The sequence below is a fragment of the Bufo bufo genome, chromosome 1 (assembly GCF_905171765.1).
Source record: "Bufo bufo chromosome 1, aBufBuf1.1, whole genome shotgun sequence".
NCBI classification, from domain to species: Eukaryota; Metazoa; Chordata; class Amphibia; order Anura; family Bufonidae; genus Bufo; species Bufo bufo.
Window position 1 is genome coordinate 794,285,290 of NC_053389.1, and position 24,391 is coordinate 794,309,680.

General features: G+C 43.3%; 1 protein-coding gene across 1 annotated transcript in view; it reads right to left on the reverse strand.

The window, feature by feature from the left end:
* Positions 1 to 24,391, reverse strand: part of CACNA1A (calcium voltage-gated channel subunit alpha1 A) — a 285,029-nt gene that overhangs the window by 202,828 nt on the left and 57,810 nt on the right. The window contains exons 2-3 of the mRNA XM_040415070.1: positions 11,558 to 11,669; positions 6,158 to 6,297 (exon numbers count right to left, since the gene is read on the reverse strand). Coding sequence (XP_040271004.1) covers positions 6,158 to 6,297; positions 11,558 to 11,669 — 252 coding nt within the window. The remainder of the gene's footprint in view (positions 1 to 6,157; positions 6,298 to 11,557; positions 11,670 to 24,391) is intronic.

Below are 24,391 nucleotides of genomic sequence, written 5' to 3' on the forward strand. Positions count from 1 at the left end.
GTGTCCTGATGTCTGTGTATTAGGATGAGGAGAGGTCTGTGTGTCCTGATGTCTGTGTATTAGGAGGAGGAGAGGTCTGTGTGTCCTGATGTCTGTGTATTAGGAGAAGGAGAGGTCTGTGTGTCCTGATGTCTGTGTATTAGGAGGAGAGGTCTGTGTGTCCTGATGTCTGTGTATTAGGAGGAGGAGAAGTCTGTGTGTCCTGATGTCTGTGTATTAGGATGAGGAGAGGTCTGTGTGTCCTGATGTCTGTGTATTAGGAGGAGGAGAGGTCTGTGTGTCCTGATGTCTGTGTATTAGGAGGAGGAGAGGTCTGTGTGTCCTGATGTCTGTGTATTAGGAGGAGGAGAGGTCTGTGTGTCCTGATGTCTGTGTATTAGGAGGAGGAGAGGTCTGTGTGTCCTGATGTCTGTGTATTAGGAGGAGGAAAGGTCTGTGTGTCCTGATGTCTGTGTATTAGGATGAGGAGAGGTCTGTGTGTCCTGATGTCTGTGTATTAGGAGGAGGAGAGGTCTGTGTGTCCTGATGTCTGTGTATTAGGAGAAGGAGAGGTCTGTGTGTCCTGATGTCTGTGTATTAGGAGGAGAGGTCTGTGTGTCCTGATGTCTGTGTATTAGGAGGAGGAGAAGTCTGTGTGTCCTGATGTCTGTGTATTAGGATGAGGAGAGGTCTGTGTGTCCTGATGTCTGTGTATTAGGAGGAGGAGAGGTCTGTGTGTCCTGATGTCTGTGTATTAGGAGGAGGAGAGGTCTGTGTGTCCTGATGTCTGTGTATTAGGAGGAGGAGAGGTCTGTGTGTCCTGATGTCTGTGTATTAGGAGGAGGAGAGGTCTGTGTGTCCTGATGTCTGTGCATTAGGAGGAGGAGAGGTCTGTGTGTCCTGATGTCTGTGTATTAGGATGAGGAGAGGTCTGTGTGTCCTGATGTCTGTGTATTAGGATGAGGAGAGGTCTGTGTGTCCTGATGTCTGTGTATTACGATGAGGAGAGGTCTGTATGTCCTGATGTCTGTGTATTAGGAGGAGGAGAGGTCTGTGTGTCCTTATGTCTGTGTATTTGGAGAAGGAGAAGTCTGTGTGTCCTGGTGTCTGTGTTTTATGAAGAGGAGAGGTCTGTGTGTCCTGATGTCTGTGTATTAGGATGAGGAGAGGTCTGTGTGTCCTGATGTCTGTGTATTAGGAGGAGGAGAGTTCTGTGTGTCCTGATGTCTGTGTATTAGGAGGAGGAGAGGTCTGTGTGTCCTGATGTCTGTGTATTAGGAGGAGGAGAGGTCTGTGTGTCCTGATGTCTGTGTATTAGGAGGAGAGGTCTGTGTGTCCTGATGTCTGTGTATTAGGAGAAGGAGAGGTCTGTGTGTCCTGATGTCTGTGTATTAGGATCAGGAGAGGTCTTTGTGTCCTGATGTCTGTGTATTAGGATCAGGAGAGGTCTGTGTGTCCTGGTGTCTATTTATTAGGATGAGGAGAGGTCTGTGTGTCCTGATGTCTGTGTATTAGGAGGAGGAGAGGTCTGTGTGTCCTGATGTCTGTGTTTTAGGATGAGGAGGAGAGGTCTGTGTGTCCTGATGTCTGTGTATTAGGATGAGGAGAGGTCTGTGTGTCCTGATGTCTGTGTATTACGATGAGGAGAGGTCTGTATGTCCTGATGTCTGTGTATTAGGAGGAGGAGAGGTCTGTGTGTCCTGATGTCTGTGTATTTGGAGAAGGAGAAGTCTGTGTGTCCTGGTGTCTGTGTTTTATGAAGAGGAGAGGTCTGTGTGTCCTGATGTCTGTGTATTAGGATGAGGAGAGGTCTGTGTGTCCTGATGTCTGTGTATTAGGAGGAGGAGAGGTCTGTGTGTCCTGATGTCTGTGTATTAGGAGGAGAGGTCTGTGTGTCCTGATGTCTGTGTATTAGGAGAAGGAGAGGTCTGTGTGTCCTGATATCTGTGTATTAGGAGGAGGAGAGGTCTGTGTGTCCTGATGTCTGTGTATTAGGAGGAGGAGAGGTCTGTGTGTCCTGATGTCTGTGTATTAGGATCAGGAGAGGTCTGTGTGTCCTGGTGTCTGTTTATTAGGATGAGGAGAGGTCTGTGTGTCCTGATGTCTGTGTTTTAGGATGAGGAGAAGTCTGTGTGTCCTGATGTCTGTGTATTAGGAGGAGGAGAGGTCTGTGTGTCCTGCTGTCTGTGTATTAGGAGAAGGAGAGGTCTGTGTGTCCTGACGTCTGTTTATTAGGAGGAGGAGAGGTCTGTGTGTCCTGATGTCTGTGTATTAGGAGGAGGAGAGGTCTGTGTGTCCTGATGTCTGTGTATTAGGAGGAGGAGAAGTCTGTGTGTCCTGATGTCTGTGTATTAGGATGAGGAGAGGTCTGTGTGTCCTGATGTCTGTGTATTAGGAGGAGGAGAGGTCTGTGTGTCCTGATGTCTGTGTATTAGGATGAGGAGAGGTCTGTGTGTCCTGATGTCTGTGTATTACGATGAGGAGAGGTCTGTATGTCCTGATGTCTGTGTATTAGGAGGAGGAGAGGTCTGTGTGTCCTGATGTCTGTGTATTTGGAGAAGGAGAAGTCTGTGTGTCCTGATGTCTGTGTATTAGGATGAGGAGAGGTCTGTGTGTCCTGATGTCTGTGTATTAGGAGGAGGAGAGGTCTGTGTGTCCTGATGTCTGTGTATTAGGAGAAGGAGAGGTCTGTGTGTCCTGATGTCTGTGTATTAGGAGGAGAGGTCTGTGTGTCCTGATGTCTGTGTATTAGGAGGAGGAGAAGTCTGTGTGTCCTGATGTCTGTGTATTAGGAGGAGGAGAGGTCTGTGTGTCCTGATGTCTGTGTATTAGGAGGAGGAGAGGTCTGTGTGTCCTGATGTCTGTGTATTAGGAGGAGGAGAGGTCTGTGTGTCCTGATGTCTGTGTATTAGGAGGAGGAGAGGTCTGTGTGTCCTGATGTCTGTGTATTAGGAGGAGGAGAGGTCTGTGTGTCCTGATGTCTGTGTATTAGGAGGAGGAGAAGTCTGTGTGTCCTGATGTCTGTGTATTAGGATGAGGAGAGGTCTGTGTGTCCTGATGTCTGTGTATTAGGATGAGGAGAGGTCTGTGTGTCCTGATGTCTGTGTATTACGATGAGGAGAGGTCTGTATGTCCTGATGTCTGTGTATTAGGAGGAGGAGAGGTCTGTGTGTCCTGATGTCTGTGTATTTGGAGAAGGAGAAGTCTGTGTGTCCTGGTGTCTGTGTTTTATGAAGAGGAGAGGTCTGTGTGTCCTGATGTCTGTGTATTAGGATGAGGAGAGGTCTGTGTGTCCTGATGTCTGTGTATTAGGAGGAGGAGAGGTCTGTGTGTCCTGATGTCTGTGTATTAGGAGGAGGAGAGGTCTGTGTGTCCTGATGTCTGTGTATTAGGAGGAGAGGTCTGTGTGTCCTGATGTCTGTGTATTAGGAGGAGGAGAGGTCTGTGTGTCCTGATATCTGTGTATTAGGATCAGGAGAGGTCTGTGTGTCCTGATGTCTGTGTATTAGGAGGATGAGAGGTCTGTGTGTCCTGATGTCTGTGTATTAGGAGGAGGAGAGGTCTGTGTGTCCTGATGTCTGTGTATTAGGAGGAGGAGAGGTCTGTGTGTCCTAATGTCTGTGTATTAGGAGGAGGAGAGGTCTGTGTGTCCTGATGTCTGTGTATTAGGATGAGGAGAAGTCTGTGTGTCCTGATGTCTGTGTATTAGGAGGAGGAGAGGTCTGTGTGTCCTGATGTCTGTGTATTAGGAGAAGGAGAGGTCTGTGTGTCCTGACGTCTGTTTATTAGGAGGAGGAGAGGTCTGTATGTTCTGATGTCTGTGTATTAGGAGGAGGAGAGGTCTGTGTGTCCTGATGTCTGTGTATTTGGAGAAGGAGAAGTCTGTGTGTCCTGATGTCTGTGTATTAGGATGAGGAGAGGTCTGTGTGTCCTGATGTCTGTGTATTAGGAGGAGGAGAGGTCTGTGTGTCCTGATGTCTGTGTATTAGGAGAAGGAGAGGTCTGTGTGTCCTGATGTCTGTGTATTAGGAGGAGAGGTCTGTGTGTCCTGATGTCTGTGTATTAGGAGGAGGAGAAGTCTGTGTGTCCTGATGTCTGTGTATTAGGAGGAGGAGAGGTCTGTGTGTCCTGATGTCTGTGTATTAGGAGGAGGAGAGGTCTGTGTGTCCTGATGTCTGTGTATTAGGAGGAGGAGAGGTCTGTGTGTCCTGATGTCTGTGTATTAGGAGGAGGAGAGGTCTGTGTGTCCTGATGTCTGTGTATTAGGAGGAGGAGAGGTCTGTGTGTCCTGATGTCTGTGTATTAGGAGGAGGAGAGGTCTGTGTGTCCTGATGTCTGTGTATTAGGAGGAGGAGAAGTCTGTGTGTCCTGATGTCTGTGTATTAGGAGGAGGAGAGGTCTGTGTGTCCTGATGTCTGTGTATTAGGAGAAGGAGAGGTCTGTGTGTCCTGATGTCTGTGTATTAGGAGGAGAGGTCTGTGTGTCCTGATGTCTGTGTATTAGGAGGAGGAGAGGTCTGTGTGTCCTGATATCTGTGTATTAGGATCAGGAGAGGTCTGTGTGTCCTGATGTCTGTGTATTAGGATCAGGAGAGGTCTGTGTGTCCTGGTGTCTGTTTATTAGGATGAGGAGAGGTCTGTGTGTCCTGATGTCTGTGTTTTAGGATGAGGAGAAGTCTGTGTGTCCTGATGTCTGTGTATTAGGAGGAGGAGAGGTCTGTGTGTCCTGATGTCTGTGTATTAGGAGGAGGAGAGGTCTGTGTGTCCTGATGTCTGTGTATTAGGAGGAGAGGTCTGTGTGTCCTGATGTCTGTGTATTAGGAGGAGGAGATGTCTGTGTGTCCTGATGTCTGTGTATTAGGAGGAGGAGAGGTCTGTGTGTCCTGATGTCTGTGTATTAGGAGAAGAGGTCTGTGTGTCCTGATGTCTGTGTATTAGGAGGAGGAGAAGTCTGTGTGTCCTGATGTCTGTGTATTAGGAGGAGGAGAGGTCTGTGTGTCCTGATGTCTGTGTATTAGGAGGAGGAGAGGTCTGTGTGTCCTGATGTCTGTGTATTAGGAGGAGGAGAGGTCTGTGTGTCCTGGTGTCTGTGTATTAGGAGGAGGAGAAGTCTGTGTGTCCTGATGTCTGTGTATTAGGATGAGGAGAAGTCTGTGTGTCCTGATGTCTGTGTATTAGGAGGAGGAGAGGTCTGTGTGTCCTGCTGTCTGTGTATTAGGAGAAGGAGAGGTCTGTGTGTCCTGATGTCTGTGTATTAGGAGGAGAGGTCTGTGTGTCCTGATGTCTGTGTATTAGGAGGAGGAGAGGTCTGTGTGTCCTGATGTCTGTGTATTAGGATGAGGAGAGGTCTGTGTGTCCTGATGTCTGTGTATTAGGAGGAGGAGAGGTCTGTGTGTCCTGATGTCTGTGTATTAGGATGAGGAGAAGTCTGTGTGTCCTGATGTCTGTTTATTAGGAGGAGGAGAGGTCTGTGTGTCCTGATGTCTGTGTATTAGGAGAAGGAGAGGTCTGTGTGTCCTGGTGTCTGTGTATTAGGAGGAGGAGAAGTCTGTGTGTCCTGATGTCTGTGTATTAGGATGAGGAGAAGTCTGTGTGTCCTGATGTCTGTGTATTAGGAGGAGGAGAGGTCTGTGTGTCCTGCTGTCTGTGTATTAGGAGAAGGAGAGGTCTGTGTGTCCTGATGTCTGTGTATTAGGAGGAGAGTTCTGTGTGTCCTGATGTCTGTGTATTAGGAGGAGAGGTCTGTGTGTCCTGATGTCGGTGTATTAGGAGGAGGAGAGGTCTGTGTGTCCTGATGTCTGTGTATTAGGAGGAGGAGAGGTCTGTGTGTCCTGATGTCTGTGTATTAGGATGAAGAGAAGTCTGTGTGTCCTGATGTCTGTGTATTAGGAGGAGGAGAGGTCTGTGTGTCCTGATGTCTGTGTATTAGGAGGAGGAGAGGTCTGTGTGTCCTGATGTCTGTGTATTAGGAGGAGGAGAGGTCCGTGTGTCCTGATGTCTGTGTATTAGGAGAAGGAGAAGTCTGTGTGTCCTGATGTCTGTGTATTAGGAGGAGGAGAGGTCTGTGTGTCCTGATGTCTGTGTATTAGGAGGAGAGAAGATGTATTGCATACACAGGCATGACACTGTTACAACATGGTAAGCATGAACACTGTATGTCGTCTGCGGAGGACACTTACCCAGTGAGAACAACCACAAAGTCCATGATGTTCCAGCCATTGCGTAGATAGGATCCTTTATGAAATGCAAACCCCAAGGCAATGATCTTAATTCCCGTTTCAAAGCAGAATATTCCAATGAAGTAAGGTTCTGTGTCATCCTGGGAAGAGAATAGCAATGTATGCTGATGACTGCATGTATGATGATCATTTCTGGGTAACAGATTAAGAAACCTTTTGTTCACAAGTGTGAAAATCTCAACATTCAATCTTCATTTCATCGGTATGTAATGATAAAGGTCAGGAAAGTGACTTTACAGCAACAGATAAAAATTACCATGTATCGCAATCTTAAGAATTTCCTTGTTTTTAGGTCATAAATTCTATGCAGAATAATGTCTGAGCTACAAATCACCTGCAGAACCATAAATGTAAAATGAAATATTCTCGCTAACTGCAGCCACCACTAGAGGGAGCTTGCTGCATACTGTCTCATCACATACCGCAATAACAGCATGCAGCTATCTCCTAAGCCCCCTCTTGTGGCCGCTGCAGGTAACTAGCAAGTTATAGCATTCTTTACCTCTGCATATGTTTTAGCAGAGGACTTGGTGCCCCTGCAGCCTTCCCCTTGTCCCTCCGTTGGTGTCTGGTGCATGTGTTCTGAATGGGGAGACGGGAGTAAGCTGCTGATAGATTCCTCTGTTAGTGGTTTATATCTCCCTAAAGCCTCATTCACACATCACTGTTCCACGGACGTGTGCTGTACGTGTATCTCCACAGACAGCACAAGTCCCCGTTCATTTTAGGGTCCATTCACAAGTCCGTTAGAATGGGTCCGCATCCGTGCCGCAAATTGCAGAACGGCTGCGGACCCATTGATTCTCTATGGGGCAGGAATGGATGCGGACAGCACACAGTGTGCTGTCCGCATCCGCATTTCCGGAGCGCGCCCCCGATCTTCCGGTCCACGGCTCCAGAAAAACATAGAACATGTTCTATTCTTGTTTGCAATGGCGGACAAAAATAGGCAGTTCTATGGGGGGGTGCCGGTCGGGTGTATTGCGGATCCGCATTACACTACGGACGTGTGAATGGACCCTTAATGTGTGTATTCATACATAGTTTTTTTTTACCACGGTCCGTGTTTTTAGCACGGATGCATGCTCTATTTTTTCCGTGTTCACGGATCCAATCCGTGTTTCACTAATCATTAGGAAGAGATGTTTTGAAAATCATCTTTCAGTTGTGCAGTGTCAGTGAAACACGGATGATACACGGACTGCAAAAAACGGACACATGGACCCATCACGGAAATCTTCACTGAGCACCTTTTCATAGATTTAAGCACGGACGTGTGAATGAGGCTTAACCACCTCAGCCCCCAGTGCTTAAACACCCTGAAAGACCAGGCCACTTTTTACACTTCTGACCTACACTACTTTCACCGTTTATTGCTCGGTCATGCAACTTACCACCCAAATGAATTTTACCTCCTTTTCTTCTCACTAATAGAGCTTTCATTTGGTGGTATTTCTTTGCTGCTGACATTTTTACTTTTTTTGTTATTAATCGAAATTTAACAATTTTTTTGCAAAAAAATGACATTTTTCACTTTCAGTTGTAAAATTTTGCAAAAAAAACGAGATCCATATAGAAATTTTGCTCTAAATTTATTGTTCTACATGTCTTTGATAAAAAAAAAATGTTTGGGTAAAAAAAAAATGGTTTGGGTAAAAGTTATAGCGTTTACAAACTATGGTACAGAAATGTGAATTTCCGCTTTTTGAAGCAGCTCTGACTTTCTGAGCACCTGTCATGTTTCCTGAGGTTCTACAATGCCCAGACAGTAGAAACACCCCACAAATGACCCCATTTCGGAAAGTACACACCCTAAGGTATTCGCTGATGGGCATAGTGAGTTCATAGAACTTTTTATTTTTTGTCACAAGTTAGCGGAAAATGATGATTTTTTTTTTTTTTTTTTTTTTTCATACAAAGTCTCATATTCCACAAACTTGTGACAAAAAATAAAAACTTCCATGAACTCACTATGCCCATCAGCGAATACCTTGGGGTCTCTTCTTTCCAAAATGGGGTCACTTGTGGGGTAGTTATACTGCCCTGGCATTCTAGGGGCCCAAATGTGTGGTAAGGAGTTTGAAATCAAATTCTGTAAAAAATGACCTGTGAAATCCGAAAGGTGCTCTTTGGAATGTGGGCCCCTTTGCCCACCTAGGCTGCAAAAAAGTGTCACACATCTGGTATCTCTGTATTCAGGAGAAGGTGGGGAATGTGTTTTGGGGTGTCATTTTACATATACCCATGCTGGGTGAGATAAATATCTTGGTCAAATGCCAACTTTGTATAAAAAAATGGGAAAAGTTGTCTTTTGCCAAGATATTTCTCTGTCTTCTTTCCAAAATGGGGTCACATGTGGGGTATTTATACTGCCCTGGCATTCTAGGGGCCCTAAAGCGTGAGAAGAAGTCTGGAATATAAATGTCTAAAAAATTTTACGCATTTGGATTCCGTGAGGGGTATGGTGAGTTCATGTGAGATTTTATTTTTTGACACAAGTTAGTGGAATATGAGACTTTGTAAGAAAAAAAAAAAAAAATTCCGCTAACTTGGGCCAAAAAAATGTCTGAATGGAGCCTTACAGAGGGGTGATCAATGACAGGGGGGGTGATCAATGACAGGGGGGTTGATCAATGACAGGGGGGTGATCAATGACAGGGGGGTGATCAATGACAGGGGGGTGATCAATGACAGGGGGGTGATCAATGACAGGGGGGGTGATCAATGACAGGGGGGTGATCAGGGAGTCTATATGGGGTGATCACCACAGTCATTGATCATGCCCCTGTAAGGCTTCATTCAGACGTCCGGATGCGTTTTGCGGATCCGATCCATCTATCAGTGCATCCGTAAAAATCATGCGGACATCTGAATGGAGCTTTACAGGGGGGTAATCAATGACAGGGGGGTGATCAGGGAGTCTATATGGGGTGATCACCACAGTCATTGATCACGCCCCTGTAAGGCTTCATTCAGACGTCCGGATGCGTTTTGCGGATCGGATCCATCTATCAGTGCATCCGTAAAAATCATGCGGACGTCTGAATGGAGCTTTACAGGGGGGTAATCAATGACAGGGGGGTAATCAATGACAGGGGGGTGATCAGGGAGTCTATATGGGGTGATCAGGGGTGATCAGGGGCTAATAAGGGGTTAATAAGTGACGGGGGGGGGGGGTGTAGTGTAGTGTAGTGGTGCTTGGTGCTACTTTACTGAGCTACCTGTGTCCTCTGGTGGTCGATCCAAACAAAGGGGACCACCAGAGGACCAGGTAGCAGGTATATTAGACGCTGTTATCAAAACAGCGTCTAATATACCTGTTAGGGGTTAAAAAAAACACATCTCCAGCCTGCCAGCGAACGATCGCCGCTGGCAGGCTGGAGATCCACTCTCTTACCTTCCGTTCCTGTGAGCGCGCGCGCCTGTGTGCGCGCGTTCACAGGAAATCTCGGCCATCGCGAGATGACGCGTATATGCGTGACTCTGCGCAGGGCTGCCACCTCCGGAACGCGATCCTGCGTTAGGCGGTCCGGAGGTGGTTAAGTACAAAAGGACTAGGCATGTTGAAATCCAACAGTCCCGTCCTTTTCTCAGGAGGCCCCATATACATTAGACCAAGCATGCTCAACCTGCGGCTCTCCAGCTGATGTAAAACTACACCTCCCACGATGCCCTGCTGTAGGCTGATAGCTGTATGCTGTTCGGGCATGCTGGGAGTTGTAGTTTTGCAACAGCTGGAGGGCCGCAGGTTGAGCATGTCTGCATTAGACGGTTGTCTGGTCCTGCCAAAATGAGTGGGTTCATCCAACATGAATGCATTGTGTATGACCAGCCTAAGGCCTCCTGCACACGGCCGGTTTTTTTCCCTGTTTACAGGCCGTTTTTTGCGTTCCGTATACGGGCCGTATACGGAACCATTCATTTCAATGGTTCCGCAAAAAAAACAGAATGTACTCTGTATGCATTCCGTTTCCGTATTTCCGTTTTTACGTTCCGTTTAAGGCTCCATTCACACGTCCGCAAATGGGTCCGCATTCGTTCTCGCAATTTTGCGGAACGGGTGCGGACCTATTCATTTTCTATGGGGACGGAATGGATGTGGACAGCACACAGCGCGGCCCCGATCTTCAGCTCCGCAGCTCCACAAAAGATAGAACATGTCCTATTCTTGTCCGCGGCTAGCGGACAAGAATAGGCATTTCTATAGGGGTGCCGGGCGGGTGTGTTGCGGATCCGCAATTTGCGGGTCCGCAACACACCACGGACGTGTGAATGGAGCCTAAAGATAGAACATGTCCTATTATTGCCCGCAAATCACGTCCCGTGGCTCCATTCAAGTCAATGGGTCCGCAAAAAAAACGGAACACATACGGAAATGCATCCGTATGTCTTCTGTTTCCGTTCCGTTTTTTGCGGAACCATCTATTGAAAATGTTAAGCCCAGCCCAATTTTATCTATGTAATTACTGTATACTGTATATGCCATACGGAAAAACGGAACGGAAAAACGGAACAGAAACGGAAACACAACGGAAAGAAAAATGGAACAACGGATCCGTGAAAAACGGACCGCAAAACACTGAAAAAGCCATACGGTCGTGTGCAGGAGGCACGGCGAGCGCCTCACTAACATATATACAGCTGCAGCAATCTTCCACTTGACACATCATGCATAAAAATACACAATTGCAGCAAATTTCAGATTGACACAATATAAGAAAAGCCATTGGAAGCCAATATCACACCTGCTCCATCCGCACATAGCAGCGATGGACATATGAATACACACATGTGCCTTTCCCCATGTTTCGCCTATAGGACTAGACCGTCTGTGCTTATAGGTAAAGGCCCTATTACAGGCAGTGATTGGGAATGAAGCGATCATTTACATGCAGCTCTCATCGCCTCCGTATGGGGATGAATGAACGCTACTACAGTCGTCGTCCCCGTGCAGATTAATTGCTTGTGGGCAGCACATCCCTGTTAATTGCGGCGCAATGTGTTGCCAACGAATGAGGATTTTATGTGCCGCATAAAAGATGAAGATCACCCAACCGTTTGCTTGTTCATCAAGTAATCGGCAGCACAGGGCAATGTTTGTGGAATGGCTTCTTCTTGGATCTTGTAAAAGGGCCGTAATTCCAGCCTTGTCTCTCTGAAAAGCTCCTGGAAATCACCTTATAAAAAGTGCTGCCGGCTGTACTTTCCCTTTAAATCATCTGCAATTATACTTTCCTTTAAATCTGGTAATAACGACTTTGGCAAATGAATTTTTCATCCACTCTCTCGGTATCACCCCCTCCCTCCAATACCAGGTAAAAAAAAAGGTGCACGTCTTACCAGGCGCTCGGACATCGGAGTCTTGTCTCCCTCTGGCAGATGCTGCTCCATTGCCAAAACAATGCAGTTCGCTATAATAGTAGCTAAAATCATGTATTCAAAAGGAGTAAAGCTTCAGGTTAAGGAAAAAATACTCTGGTTATACAACATGTTCTCTATACCCAAGAGCTTACATCCATTATTAACAAATGACTTGAAGAATATAGTTCAAAGTATGAATATAATATATATAATTATATACAGGAGATACCCAGGTTATACCAGCATGGTCCATATCACTATATACAAGAAGACGTATAACTTATACCAGCTGTACATATATAATTATATACAGGAGATGCCCAGGTTATACCAGCATGCTCCATATCACTGTATACAAGAAGATGTATAACTTATACCGGCTGTACATATATAATTATATACAGGAGATGCCCAGGTTATACCAGCATGGTCCATATCACTATATACAGGAAGACGTATAACTTATACCAGCTGTACATATATAATTATATACAGGAGATGCCCAGGTTATACCAGCATGCTCCATATCACTGTATACAAGAAGATGTATAACTTATACCAGCTGTACATATATAATTATATACAGGAGATGCCCAGGTTATACCAGCTGTACATGTATAATTATATACAGGAGATACCCAGGTTATACCAGCATGCTCCATATCACTCTATATACAAGAAGATGTATAACTTATACCAGCTGTACATATATAATTATATACAGGAGATGCCCAGGTTATACCAGCATGCTCCATATCGCTATATACAAGAAGATGTATAACTTATACCAGCTGTACATATATAATTATATACAGGAGATGCCCAGGTTATACCAGCATGCTCCATATCACTGTATACAAGAAGATGTATAACTTATACCAGCTGTACATATATAATTATATACAGGAGATGCCCAGGTTATACCAGCTGTACATGTATAATTATATACAGGAGATACCCAGGTTATACCAGCATGCTCCATATCACTCTATATACAAGAAGATGTATAACTTATACCAGCTGTACATATATAATTATATACAGGAGATGCCCAGGTTATACCAGCATGCTCCATATCGCTATATACAAGAAGATGTATAACTTATACCAGCTGTACATATATAATTATATACAGGAGATGCCCAGGTTATACCAGCATGCTCCATATCACTATATACAAGAAGATGTATAACTTATACCAGCTGTACATATATAATTATATACAGGAGATGCCCAGGTTATACCAGCATGGTCCATATCACTATATACAAGAAGACGTATAACTTATACCAGCTGTACATATATAATTATATACAGGAGATGCCCAGGTTATACCAGCATGGTCCATATCACTGTATACAAGAAGATGTATAACTTATACCAGCTGTACATATATAATTATATACAGGAGATGCCCAGGTTATATCAGCTGTACATATATAATTATATACAGGAGATGCCCAGGTTATACCAGCATGCTCCATATCACTATATACAAGAAGATGTATAACTTATACCTGCTGTACATATGTAATTATATATAGGAGATGCCCAGGTTATACCAGCATGGTCCATATCACTGTATACAAGAAGATGTATAACTTATACCAGCTGTACATATATAATTATATATAGGAGATGCCCAGGTTATACCAGCATGCTCCATATCACTATATACAAGAAGATGTATAACTTATACCAGCTGTACATATATAATTATATACAGGAGATGCCCAGGTTATATCAGCATGCTCCATATCACTATATACAAGAAGATGTATAACTTATACCAGCTGTACATATATAATTATATACAGGAGATGCCCAGGTTATACCAGCATGGTCCATATCACAATATACAGAAGATGTATAACTTATACCTGCTGTACATATATAATTATATACAGGAGATGCCCAGGTTATACCAGCATGGTCCATATCACTATATACAAGAAGATGTATAACTTATACCGGCTGTACATATATAATTATATACAGGAGATGCCCAGGTTATACCAGCATGGTCCATATCACTATATACAGGAAGATGTATAACTTATACCAGCTGTACATATATAATTATATACAGGAGATACCCAGGTTATACCAGCATGGTCCATATCACTTTATACAAGAAGATGTATAACTTATACCAGCTGTACATATATAATTATATACAGGAGATACCCAGGTTATACCAGCATGGTCCATATCACTATATAGAAGAAGATGTATAACTTATACCAGCTGTACATATATAATTATATACAGGAGATGCCCAGGTTATACCAGCATGGTCCATATCACTGTATACAAAAAGATGTATGACTTATACCAGCTGTACATATATAATTATATACAGGAGATGCCCAGGTTATACCAGCATGGTCCATATCACTATATAGAAGAAGATGTATAACTTATACCAGCTGTACATATATAATTATATACAGGAGATGCCCAGGTTATACCAGCATGGTCCATATCACTATATAGAGGAAGATGTATAACTTATAGCAGCTGTACAGATATAATTATATACAGGAGATACCCAGGTTATACCAGCATGGTCCATATCACTATATAGAAGAAGATGTATAACTTATACCAGCTGTACATATATAATTATATACAGGAGATGCCCAGGTTATACCAGCATGGTCCATATCACTATATACAAGAAGATGTATAACTTATACCAGCTATACATATATAATTATATACAGGAGATACCCAGGTTATACCAGCATGCTCCATATCACTTTATACAGGAATATGTATAACTTATACCAGCTGTACATATATAATTATATACAGGAGATGCCCAGGTTATACCAGCATGCTCCATATCACTATATACAAGAAGATGTATAACTTATACTAGCTGTACATATATAATTATATACAGGAGATACCCAGGTTATACCAGCATGGCCCATATCACTATATACAAGAAGATGTATAACTTATACCAGCTGTACATATATAATTATATACAGGAGATGCCCAGGTTATACCAGCATGGTCCATATTACTATATACAGGAAGATGTATAACTTATACCAGCTGTACATATATAATTATATACAAGAAGATGTATAACTTATACCAGCATGGTCCATATTACTATATACAAGAAGATGTATAACTTATACCAGCTGTACATATATAATTATATACAGGAGATGCCCAGGTTATACCAGCATGCTCCATATCACTATATACAGGAAGATGTATAACTTATACCAGCTGTACATATATAATTATATACAGGAGATACCCAGGTTATACCAGCATGCTCCATATCACTATATACAAGAAGATGTATAACTTATACCAGCTGTACATATATAATTATATACAGGAGATGCCCAGGTTATACCAGCATGGTCCATATTACTATATACAAGAAGATGTATAACTTATACCAGCTGTACATATATAATTATATACAGGAGATGCCCAGGTTATACCAGCATGGTCCATATTACTATATACAAGAAGATGTACAACTTATACCAGCTGTACATATATAATTATATACAGGAGATACCCAGGTTATACCAGCATGCTTCATATCACTATATACAAGAAGATGTATAACTTATACCAGCTGTACATATATAATTATATACAGGAGATACCCATGTTATACCAGCATGGTCCATATCACTATATACAGGAAGATGTATAACTTATACCAGCTGTACATATATAATTATATACAGGAGATGCCCATGTTATACCAGCATGGTCCATATCACTATATACAAGAAGATGTATAACTTATACCAGCTGTACATATATAATTATATACAGGAGATACCCAGGTTATACCAGCATGCTTCATATCACTATATACAAGAAGATGTATAACTTATACCAGCTGTACATATATAATTATATACAGGAGATGCCCAGGTTATACCAGCATGCTCCATATCACTATATACAAGAAGATGTATAACTTATACCTGCTGTACATATATAATTATATATAGGAGATGCCCAGGTTATACCAGCATGGTCCATATCACTATATACAAGAAGATGTATAACTTATACCAGCTGTACATATATAATTATATACAGGAGATACCCAGGTTATACCAGCATGGTCCATATCACTGTATACAAGAAGATGTATAACTTATACCAGCTGTACATATATAATTATATATAGGAGATGCCCAGGTTATACCAGCATGCTCCATATCACTATATACAAGAAGATGTATAACTTATACCAGCTGTACATATATAATTATATACAGGAGATGCCCAGGTTATATCAGCATGCTCCATATCACTATATACAAGAAGATGTATAACTTATACCAGCTGTACATATATAATTATATACAGGAGATGCCCAGGTTATACCAGCATGGTCCATATCACAATATACAGAAGATGTATAACTTATACCTGCGGTACATATATAATTATATACAGGAGATGCCCAGGTTATACCAGCATGGTCCATATCACTATATACAAGAAGATGTATAACTTATACCGGCTGTACATATATAATTATATACAGGAGATGCCCAGGTTATACCAGCATGGTCCATATCACTATATACAAGAAGATGTATAACTTATACCAGCTGTACATATATAATTATATACAGGAGATGCCCAGGTTATACCAGCATGGTCCATATCACTATATACAGGAAGATGTATAACTTATACCAGCTGTACATATATAATTATATACAGGAGATACCCAGGTTATACCAGCATGGTCCATATCACTTTATACAAGAAGATGTATAACTTATACCAGCTGTACATATATAATTATATACAGGAGATGCCCAGGTTATACCAGCATGGTCCATATCACTGTATAGAAGAAGATGTATAACTTATACCAGCTGTACATATATAATTATATACAGGAGATGCCCAGGTTATACCAGCATGGTCCATATCACTGTATACAAAAAGATGTATAACTTATACCAGCTGTACATATATAATTATATACAGGAGATGCCCAGGTTATACCAGCATGGTCCATATCACTATATAGAAGAAGATGTATAACTTATACCAGCTGTACATATATAATTATATACAGGAGATGCCCAGGTTATACCAGCATGGTCCATATCACTATATAGAAGAAGATGTATAACTTATACCAGCTGTACATATATAATTATATACAGGAGATACCCAGGTTATACCAGCATGGTCCATATCACTATATACAAGAAGATGTATAACTTATACCAGCTGTACGTATATAATTATATACAGGAGATGCCCAGGTTATACCAGCATGCTCCATATCACTATATACAAGAAGATGTATAACTTATACCAGCTGTACATATATAATTATATACAGGAGATACCCAGGTTATACCAGCATGGTCCATATCACTATATACAAGAAGATGTATAACTTATACCTGCTGTACATATATAATTATATACAGGAGATGCCCAGGTTATACCAGCATGGTCCATATCACTATATACAAGAAGATGTATAACTTATACCAGCTGTACATATATAATTATATACAGGAGATGCCCAGGTTATACCAGCATGGTCCATATCACTATATACAAGAAGATGTATAACTTATACCTGCTGTACATATATAATTATATACAGGAGATGCCCAGGTTATACCAGCATGCTCCATATCACTATATACAAGAAGATGTATAACTTATACCAGCTGTACATATATAATTATATACAGGAGATGCCCAGGTTATACCAGCATGGTCCATATCACTATATACAAGAAGATGTATAACTTATACCAGCTGTACATATATAATTATATACAGGAGATACCCATGTTATACCAGCATGCTCCATATCACTATATACAAGAAGATGTATAACTTATACCAGCTGTACATATATAATTATATACAGGAGATGCCCAGGTTATACCAGCATGGTCCATATCACTATATACAAGAAGATGTATAACTTATACCAGCTGTACATATATAATTATATACAGGAGATGCCCAGGTTATACCAGCACGGTCCATATCACTATATACAAGAAGATGTATAACTTATACCAGCTGTACATATATAATTATATACAGGAGATGCCCAGGTTATACCAGCATGCTCCATATCGCTATATACAAGAAGATGTATAACTTATACCAGCTGTACATATATAATTATATACAGGAGATGCCCAGGTTATACCAGCATGGTCCATATCACTATATACAAGAAGATGTATAACTTATACCAGCTGTACATATATAATTATATACAGAAGATACCCAGGTTATACCAGCATGGTCCATATCACTTTATACAAGAAGATGTATAACTTATACCTGCGGTACATATATAATTATATACAGGAGATACCCAGGTTATACCAGCATGGTCCATATTACTATATACAGGAAGATGTATAACTTATACCAGCTGTACATATATAATTACATACAGGTGATGCCCAGGTTATACCAGCATGGTCCATATCACTATATACAAGAAGATGTATAACTTATACCAGCTGTACATATATAATTATATACAGGAGATGCCCAGGTTATACCAGCATGGTCCATATCACTGTATACAAGAAGATGTATAACTTATACCAGCTGTACATATATAATTATATACAGGAGATACCCAGGTTATACCAGCATGGTCAATATCACTGTATGCAAGAAGATGTATAACTTATACCAGCTGTACATATATAATTATATACAGGAGATGCCCAGGTTATACCAGCATGGTCCATATCACTATATACCTCTTTTTTAAGTTTTAAGCCTGTAATGAAGGAGACATGAAATTGTGTCCTAATTAGTAGCATCATTTTAATTTATCATTCCGGTGGCTGCAGTGTGAACAGACCTAAATCGTCTTTCATTTCAATAGGATGGGCTTGGGATGTAGATATCCCTGTGTTGTCAAACCTTCTGTATTACCTTTACTCAGTGAGTTATGAGACCGTACAAACTGTTTAATGACACTTTCAGCTCTGCTACATACGTAATGGGAGAGGAGCAGCCTCCACTCATTTGTTCCCCACAAGCCCGTGCTGGAGTCTTTCTGCCTCTTTCAGCAGCTTCTCCTCGCACTTACATTGTGACAGGGTACCATCAAACAATGCTCGCAGAGAATATGTGCACTGTCACAACATGTCACAACACAATCACACTCTGGTGCCAAGCCCACCATGTGACTGCGCCTGCCTACAGCGAGGACATCTTGTTGTCTGGTGAGCTCAGTCGCCCAGCAGACGGTTGATTAAAATACAAAATATGAATTAATCTGATAGACGGAGAAGGAATCTGTAAGTACCTGAATTCCAAATTCCACCCCCTCTTCTATCTGTTCGCCTGGCACAGCGCCAGGGATAGGGGAACGTACAGACGGTGTGTGAATACATTCAATTTAGAGGTATCATTTGTATAAACCCATGATGACCAAGCAGAGAAGATGCAAGCCAGCTTCAGATGCAGTTTTTAGGGTGATTTCAAGGGCACTGAGGCATAATCATTAAAATGCCATTCAAAGTACTGTCCTCTTGTGTGGCACATGTGTGCCAGTTATAGGCAAGTCATTGGGGGACTTAAATTAGACCATGAAGCATTCTACGTGGCATTTACTCTATGGTAGTGCAGTGTTGTATCAGTTTTGACTAATGTTATACAGATTGACTTACAACGGAACTTACACTTGTTATGTTGGCATCCCGTGCCCTCCACCATCCTACTCCTCCAAGCGGCATGTGTCCCTATCCACTTATCCTGCTGCTGTAGGTGGCCTTCCTCCTCCCTCCCTCCAGCAGCAGGTCCGGCTGCCCGAGTCCTGCACCCCCTCTTGTGGTCTATACTGGTATCCTAGGCCTCCCCGTGTGCTTGCATATGGCGTGAGTATGCTTCCGGGGCCGTTTACAGGCCAACAGACCTACATTCTAATCTTTTCCAACCAATGGCTGGTGACCCTGGGATACTTAAGGCATCATTCCTTTTAGAAAGGGTACCTGAGCAATAGGTTCACTGTTCTGCTAGCTCCTGCTATAGGTGGTCTGTTCCATTTGTCTGCCCTTAGAGAAATATAAGGCAGCTCTCACCTTCCACTAAGCTGAGCACCTGGACGCCATGATAAATGGCAAAAAGGAAAATAAGGAAAATCCGGCTCCAAGATAGCGAAGAAACGTAGCTTTATTTGCGTTTTTTTATTTTTTATTTAGTGAACTGTTCCTGTGATTTGAAGATTTAAAAAAAAAAACGCAAATAAAGCTTTGTTTCTTCGCTATCTTGGAGCCAGATTTTCCTTATTTTCCTTTTTGCCATTTGTCTGCCCTTGTACTGACCCCCGCCCAATTTCTGACTGTGGCCTGACCTGTGCCTGATTATTTTTCCTACCCTGTGCTGTCTGCCCTGAACTCAGCTTGTTACTGACTACAAGTTTGCCTGGTCCCTCAATGCCGTCCACTGGTGTCTCTGACCCACGTTGATCAGCTGTCAACCACAATTGGACTATACCAAGCGACAGTGGTTCACCTGCAGCAAAGTCCAGATCCCTATAAAGGAGTTAATGGGTCTGCCAGGATAACGCCCTTAGGTTTAGCCCAAAGTCTAACCTGTTTGTTGATACAGAGGCTTCACACCTACTGATCGTTACAACACCCTACACTCTACTTGCATCTATTCACGAGATTGATATACCAAAATGATGTCTCTAAGGCTGGTCTCACACAGGTGTTACCACTATGGTTCTACTGAGTCAAACATCTCCCTAGAAGCCATCTGTTAGGCAGTTTCCTATCAGAATTGTTGGAAAATGAGCCCCCGTGTGTTAATTTTCACTATTAGATGGGCGGCTGTCATTGAAATGATCCACCTGTGGAAACCATTTATATTATTATAGTATTCAATCTCTAAAAGGTGAGAACAAACTGTGGAGTAAATTTCCATCAATCTGAACCAATTGTTTAGGCCATAAACATAAGCTCAACTTTTATTGACCATAGATGTGTCAGAAAGATATATTAACCTGGCTGCGCAAGCCTTTCTCCACCAGGATGGCTGCTTCTCTGGCTGGTCGTTAAATTCCACCTCTAGTTTTATCTTCCTCCACTGGTGAAGATAACATTGGTGGAGACAGTGAGCATCTGAAATCAAAGACAGATTTTGGGGCCCGTTCTCGAGATATGTGCAGGTCCCACCTCTATCTCGAGAACGGGCCCCAAAGTTTAATTGAGTGTTCTCTGCTATTTTTTGCAGTCCCTATAAAATGAACGGAGGGCGGCTGCGCATGTACGGCTGCTCTCCACTCACCTCAGGAGTCCCGTTCTGGTCCCAGAGGTAGGACCCACACATATCTGACATTGGTGGCATATCATAGAGATCACCACCAATGTGTTAGATGAGACAACCTCTTTAAAGATTTCCTCCTGGTAGGAATATTGGGGATTAAAGGTGTAGGGTCATCTGTCCATTTCTGCTTTGCCGTTTCCTCAGGGTACATGCATGCAGTAGTGTATGAGGTTTTCGCTGTGTTTCCGCAGCAAATCCGCAACAGTATCAGCATGTGCTACTTGTGGGTTTTGCACTGCATTTTGACCCAGATTGATCCCAGATCTCACCCTTTGCATTGCAAAAGGTGAAATTTGCACAAAAAAAATCTGCACAAACAATTGCCATGCTGCAGATTTCAGAATCCACACTGCAGGTCAATTTCCGAGCAGAAAAGATTCTGCACCATGTAGAGCAGAGGTCCCAAACCACCAGGCTGTGGACCAGTACTGGGCCGTGGTCCATCTGACTCAGAGTCCACGGAGAGCTCCGGAGCTGAACGACGGGGACAGGAACTATTGGCTCCTGTGCCCAGACGTTTAGACTCATAGGCTGAGGGCCATGTCCTGCACGAAACCGGTCTCTGGTACAAAAAAGGTGGAGGACCACTGGTGTAGAGGACATTTTTTGAAATCTCATCTACTAAGCTGGTACGATGAGATGATATATGCACCATGTGAATGTACCCTTATTGTGTTGCCCGTGCAGAAGCCAGGAGCTCCACACAACCTACAGTGAACCCTATATGCCAGTGTAGGTGCCTACCACCAATGGAGAGCAGTACAGAGGACAACTTGAACAGGGGGGGTCCTTGTCCACAGATCCCAGGCATTGGCTGCAGGCATGCATGTGCTAGAAATGGCTGTTCTCATGGACAAACGAGTAGTCTCTGAGGCAGTTCTAGGTGACTCATTGCCGTATGTTCCTCAGAGCTGAGACACAGAGACCTCCGCACTGACACACGCAGAGAGCGCGCTAACGATCAGTGATCAGCGTGTGATCCGGTGACACTGGGGCACTATGCTACGTTTCTCTCATTAGTGTTATTATCAAACGACCTGCCGCATCAGAGCTTGTCGTCCTCATTTATTAAATATTTAACAAGTGAGGGCCCAGCTGAGACCTGGCATGGTGCTAACAGCGGCCCCCTGAAGAGATGAACAACTCGCCACGGATTACACTGAGTACTGGAGGGAGGAGGGAGAGCGCTCGCCGCTCACTGTGATCCTGCATGGCACTGTCACTATGCTCACACACAGATGCCGTGGCAGCCCCCTCTTCTCCGCTACTAATGTCACGCTCTTGATACAGCCATTTTGCTGGGCTGATAATATAAACCAGTGACTGCGGTAATATTGGATTTGTGCTGCATTAACACCGTGCGATCATATCACTAGGAGTACAATGTGCTTATAATGTAAGAGGAAAGGCATAAAGCTTTCAACACTGCAGCAGCTCAAGGATGATGATGGTGATGATGATGACGATGATAATGCTGCAGCAATAAAATAAAAAGGGATGCAAAGATGCTGAGATATTACTGCAACAGAGCCAAGTCCTGCTGGAACAGCCCTCTGAAGGTTGGACTCGTGATGTAGATCCACTAACAATACTGAACTGATTGTTGAGGCAATGCCTTCATGATGCCGGGCATGCGATAATTAAGACCAGCTCAAAGGCCCTGGGCTAGGTAACAGTCTGCACTAATAAACTGTAGTATGGGTATGGCTGCACAGAGATTTTGGGCGTTTCATACGCCCAAGTGTAGCAGGGCTTCCAGAGCATTTGCTGCGACCACAACACGTGAATCACAAAAAGTCCAGCACTGTTGGATTCACGTGTCGCAGTCACAGCAAATGTGCGACTTGCGCTGCAAATCCATTCATTCCTATGGCAGCCCTGCCATACATGACCGCGCAACACATGTTGCACACAAAATGGCTGTGCAGCTGTACTCTAAAATAAGCATTTGCCAGGTAGAGACAGATCAGTTTGAGTCAACAGGTTAGCTGAACACCTACGTAGACCCTATCAGATAAATGTGTTTAATGGATGCCAATACATTCACAATATCTATACTGTGCTGTATTTTGATAGAAGTCCTTTAAAATGATCTGTCAGCTCTCCTGTGTGGTGTAGTATAGAGGATCTGTCAGCTCTCCTGTGTGGTGTAGTATAGAGGATCTGTCAGCTCTCCTGTGCGGTGTAGTATAGAGGATCTGTCAGCTCTCCTGTGTGGTGTAGTATAGAAGATCTGTCAGCTCTCCTGTGTGGTGTAGTATAGAGGATTTGTCAGCTCTCCTGTGTGGTGTAGTATAGAAGATCTGTCAGCTCTCCTGTGTGGTGTAGTATAGAGGATCTGCCGGCTCTCCTGTGGTGTAGTATAGAGGATCAGTCAGCTCTGCTGTGTGGTTTAGTATAGAGCATATGTCGGCTCTCCGGTGGTGTAGTATAGAGGATCTGTCAGCTCTCCTGTGTGGTGTAGTATAGAGGATCTGTCAGCTCTCCTGTGTGGTGTAGTATAGAGGATCTGTCAGCTCTCCTGTGCGGTGTAGTATAGAGGATCTGTCAGCTCTCCTGTGTGGTGTAGTATAGAGGATCTGTCAGCTCTCCTGTGTGGTGTAGTATAGAGGATCTGTCAGCTCTCCTGTGTGGTGTAGTATAGAGGATCTGTCGGCTCTCCTGTGTGGTGTAGTATAGAGGATCTGTCAGCTCTGCTGTGTGGTGTAGTATAGAGGATCTGTCAGCTCTCCTGTGTGGTGTAGTATAGAGGATCTGTCAGCTCTCCTGTGTGGTGTAGTATAGAGGATCTGTCAGCTCTCCTGTGTGGTGTAGTACAGAGGATCTGTCAGCTCTCCTGTGTGGTGTAGTATAGAGGATCTGTCAGCTCTCCTGTGTGGTGTAGTATAGAGGATCTGTCAGCTCTCCTGTGTGGTGTAGTATAGAGGATCTGTCAGCTCTCCTGTCTGGTGTAGTATAGAGGATCTGTCAGCTCTCCTGTGTGGTGTAGTATAGAGGATCTGTCAGCTCTGCTGTGTGGTGTAGTATAGAGGATCTGTCAGCTCTGCTGTGTGGTGTAGTATAGAGGATCTGTCGGCTCTCCTGTGTGGTGTAGTATAGAGGATCTGTCAGCTCTCCTGTGTGGTGTAGTATAGAGGATCCGTCAGCTCTCCTGTGTGGTGTAGTATAGAGGATCCGTCAGCTCTCCTGTGTGGTGTAGTATAGAGGATCTGTCAGCTCTCCTGTGTGGTGTAGTATAGAGGATCTGTCAGCTCTCCTGTGTGGTGTAGTATAGACGATCTGTCAGCTCTCCTGTGTGGTGTAGTATAGAGGATCTGTCAGCTCTCCTGTGTGGTGTAGTATAGAGGATCTGTCAGCTCTCCTGTGTGGTGTAGTATAGAGGATCTGTCAGCTCTCCTGTGTGGTGTAGTATAGAGGATCTGTCAGCTCTCCTGTGTGGTGTAGTATAGAGGATCCGTCAGC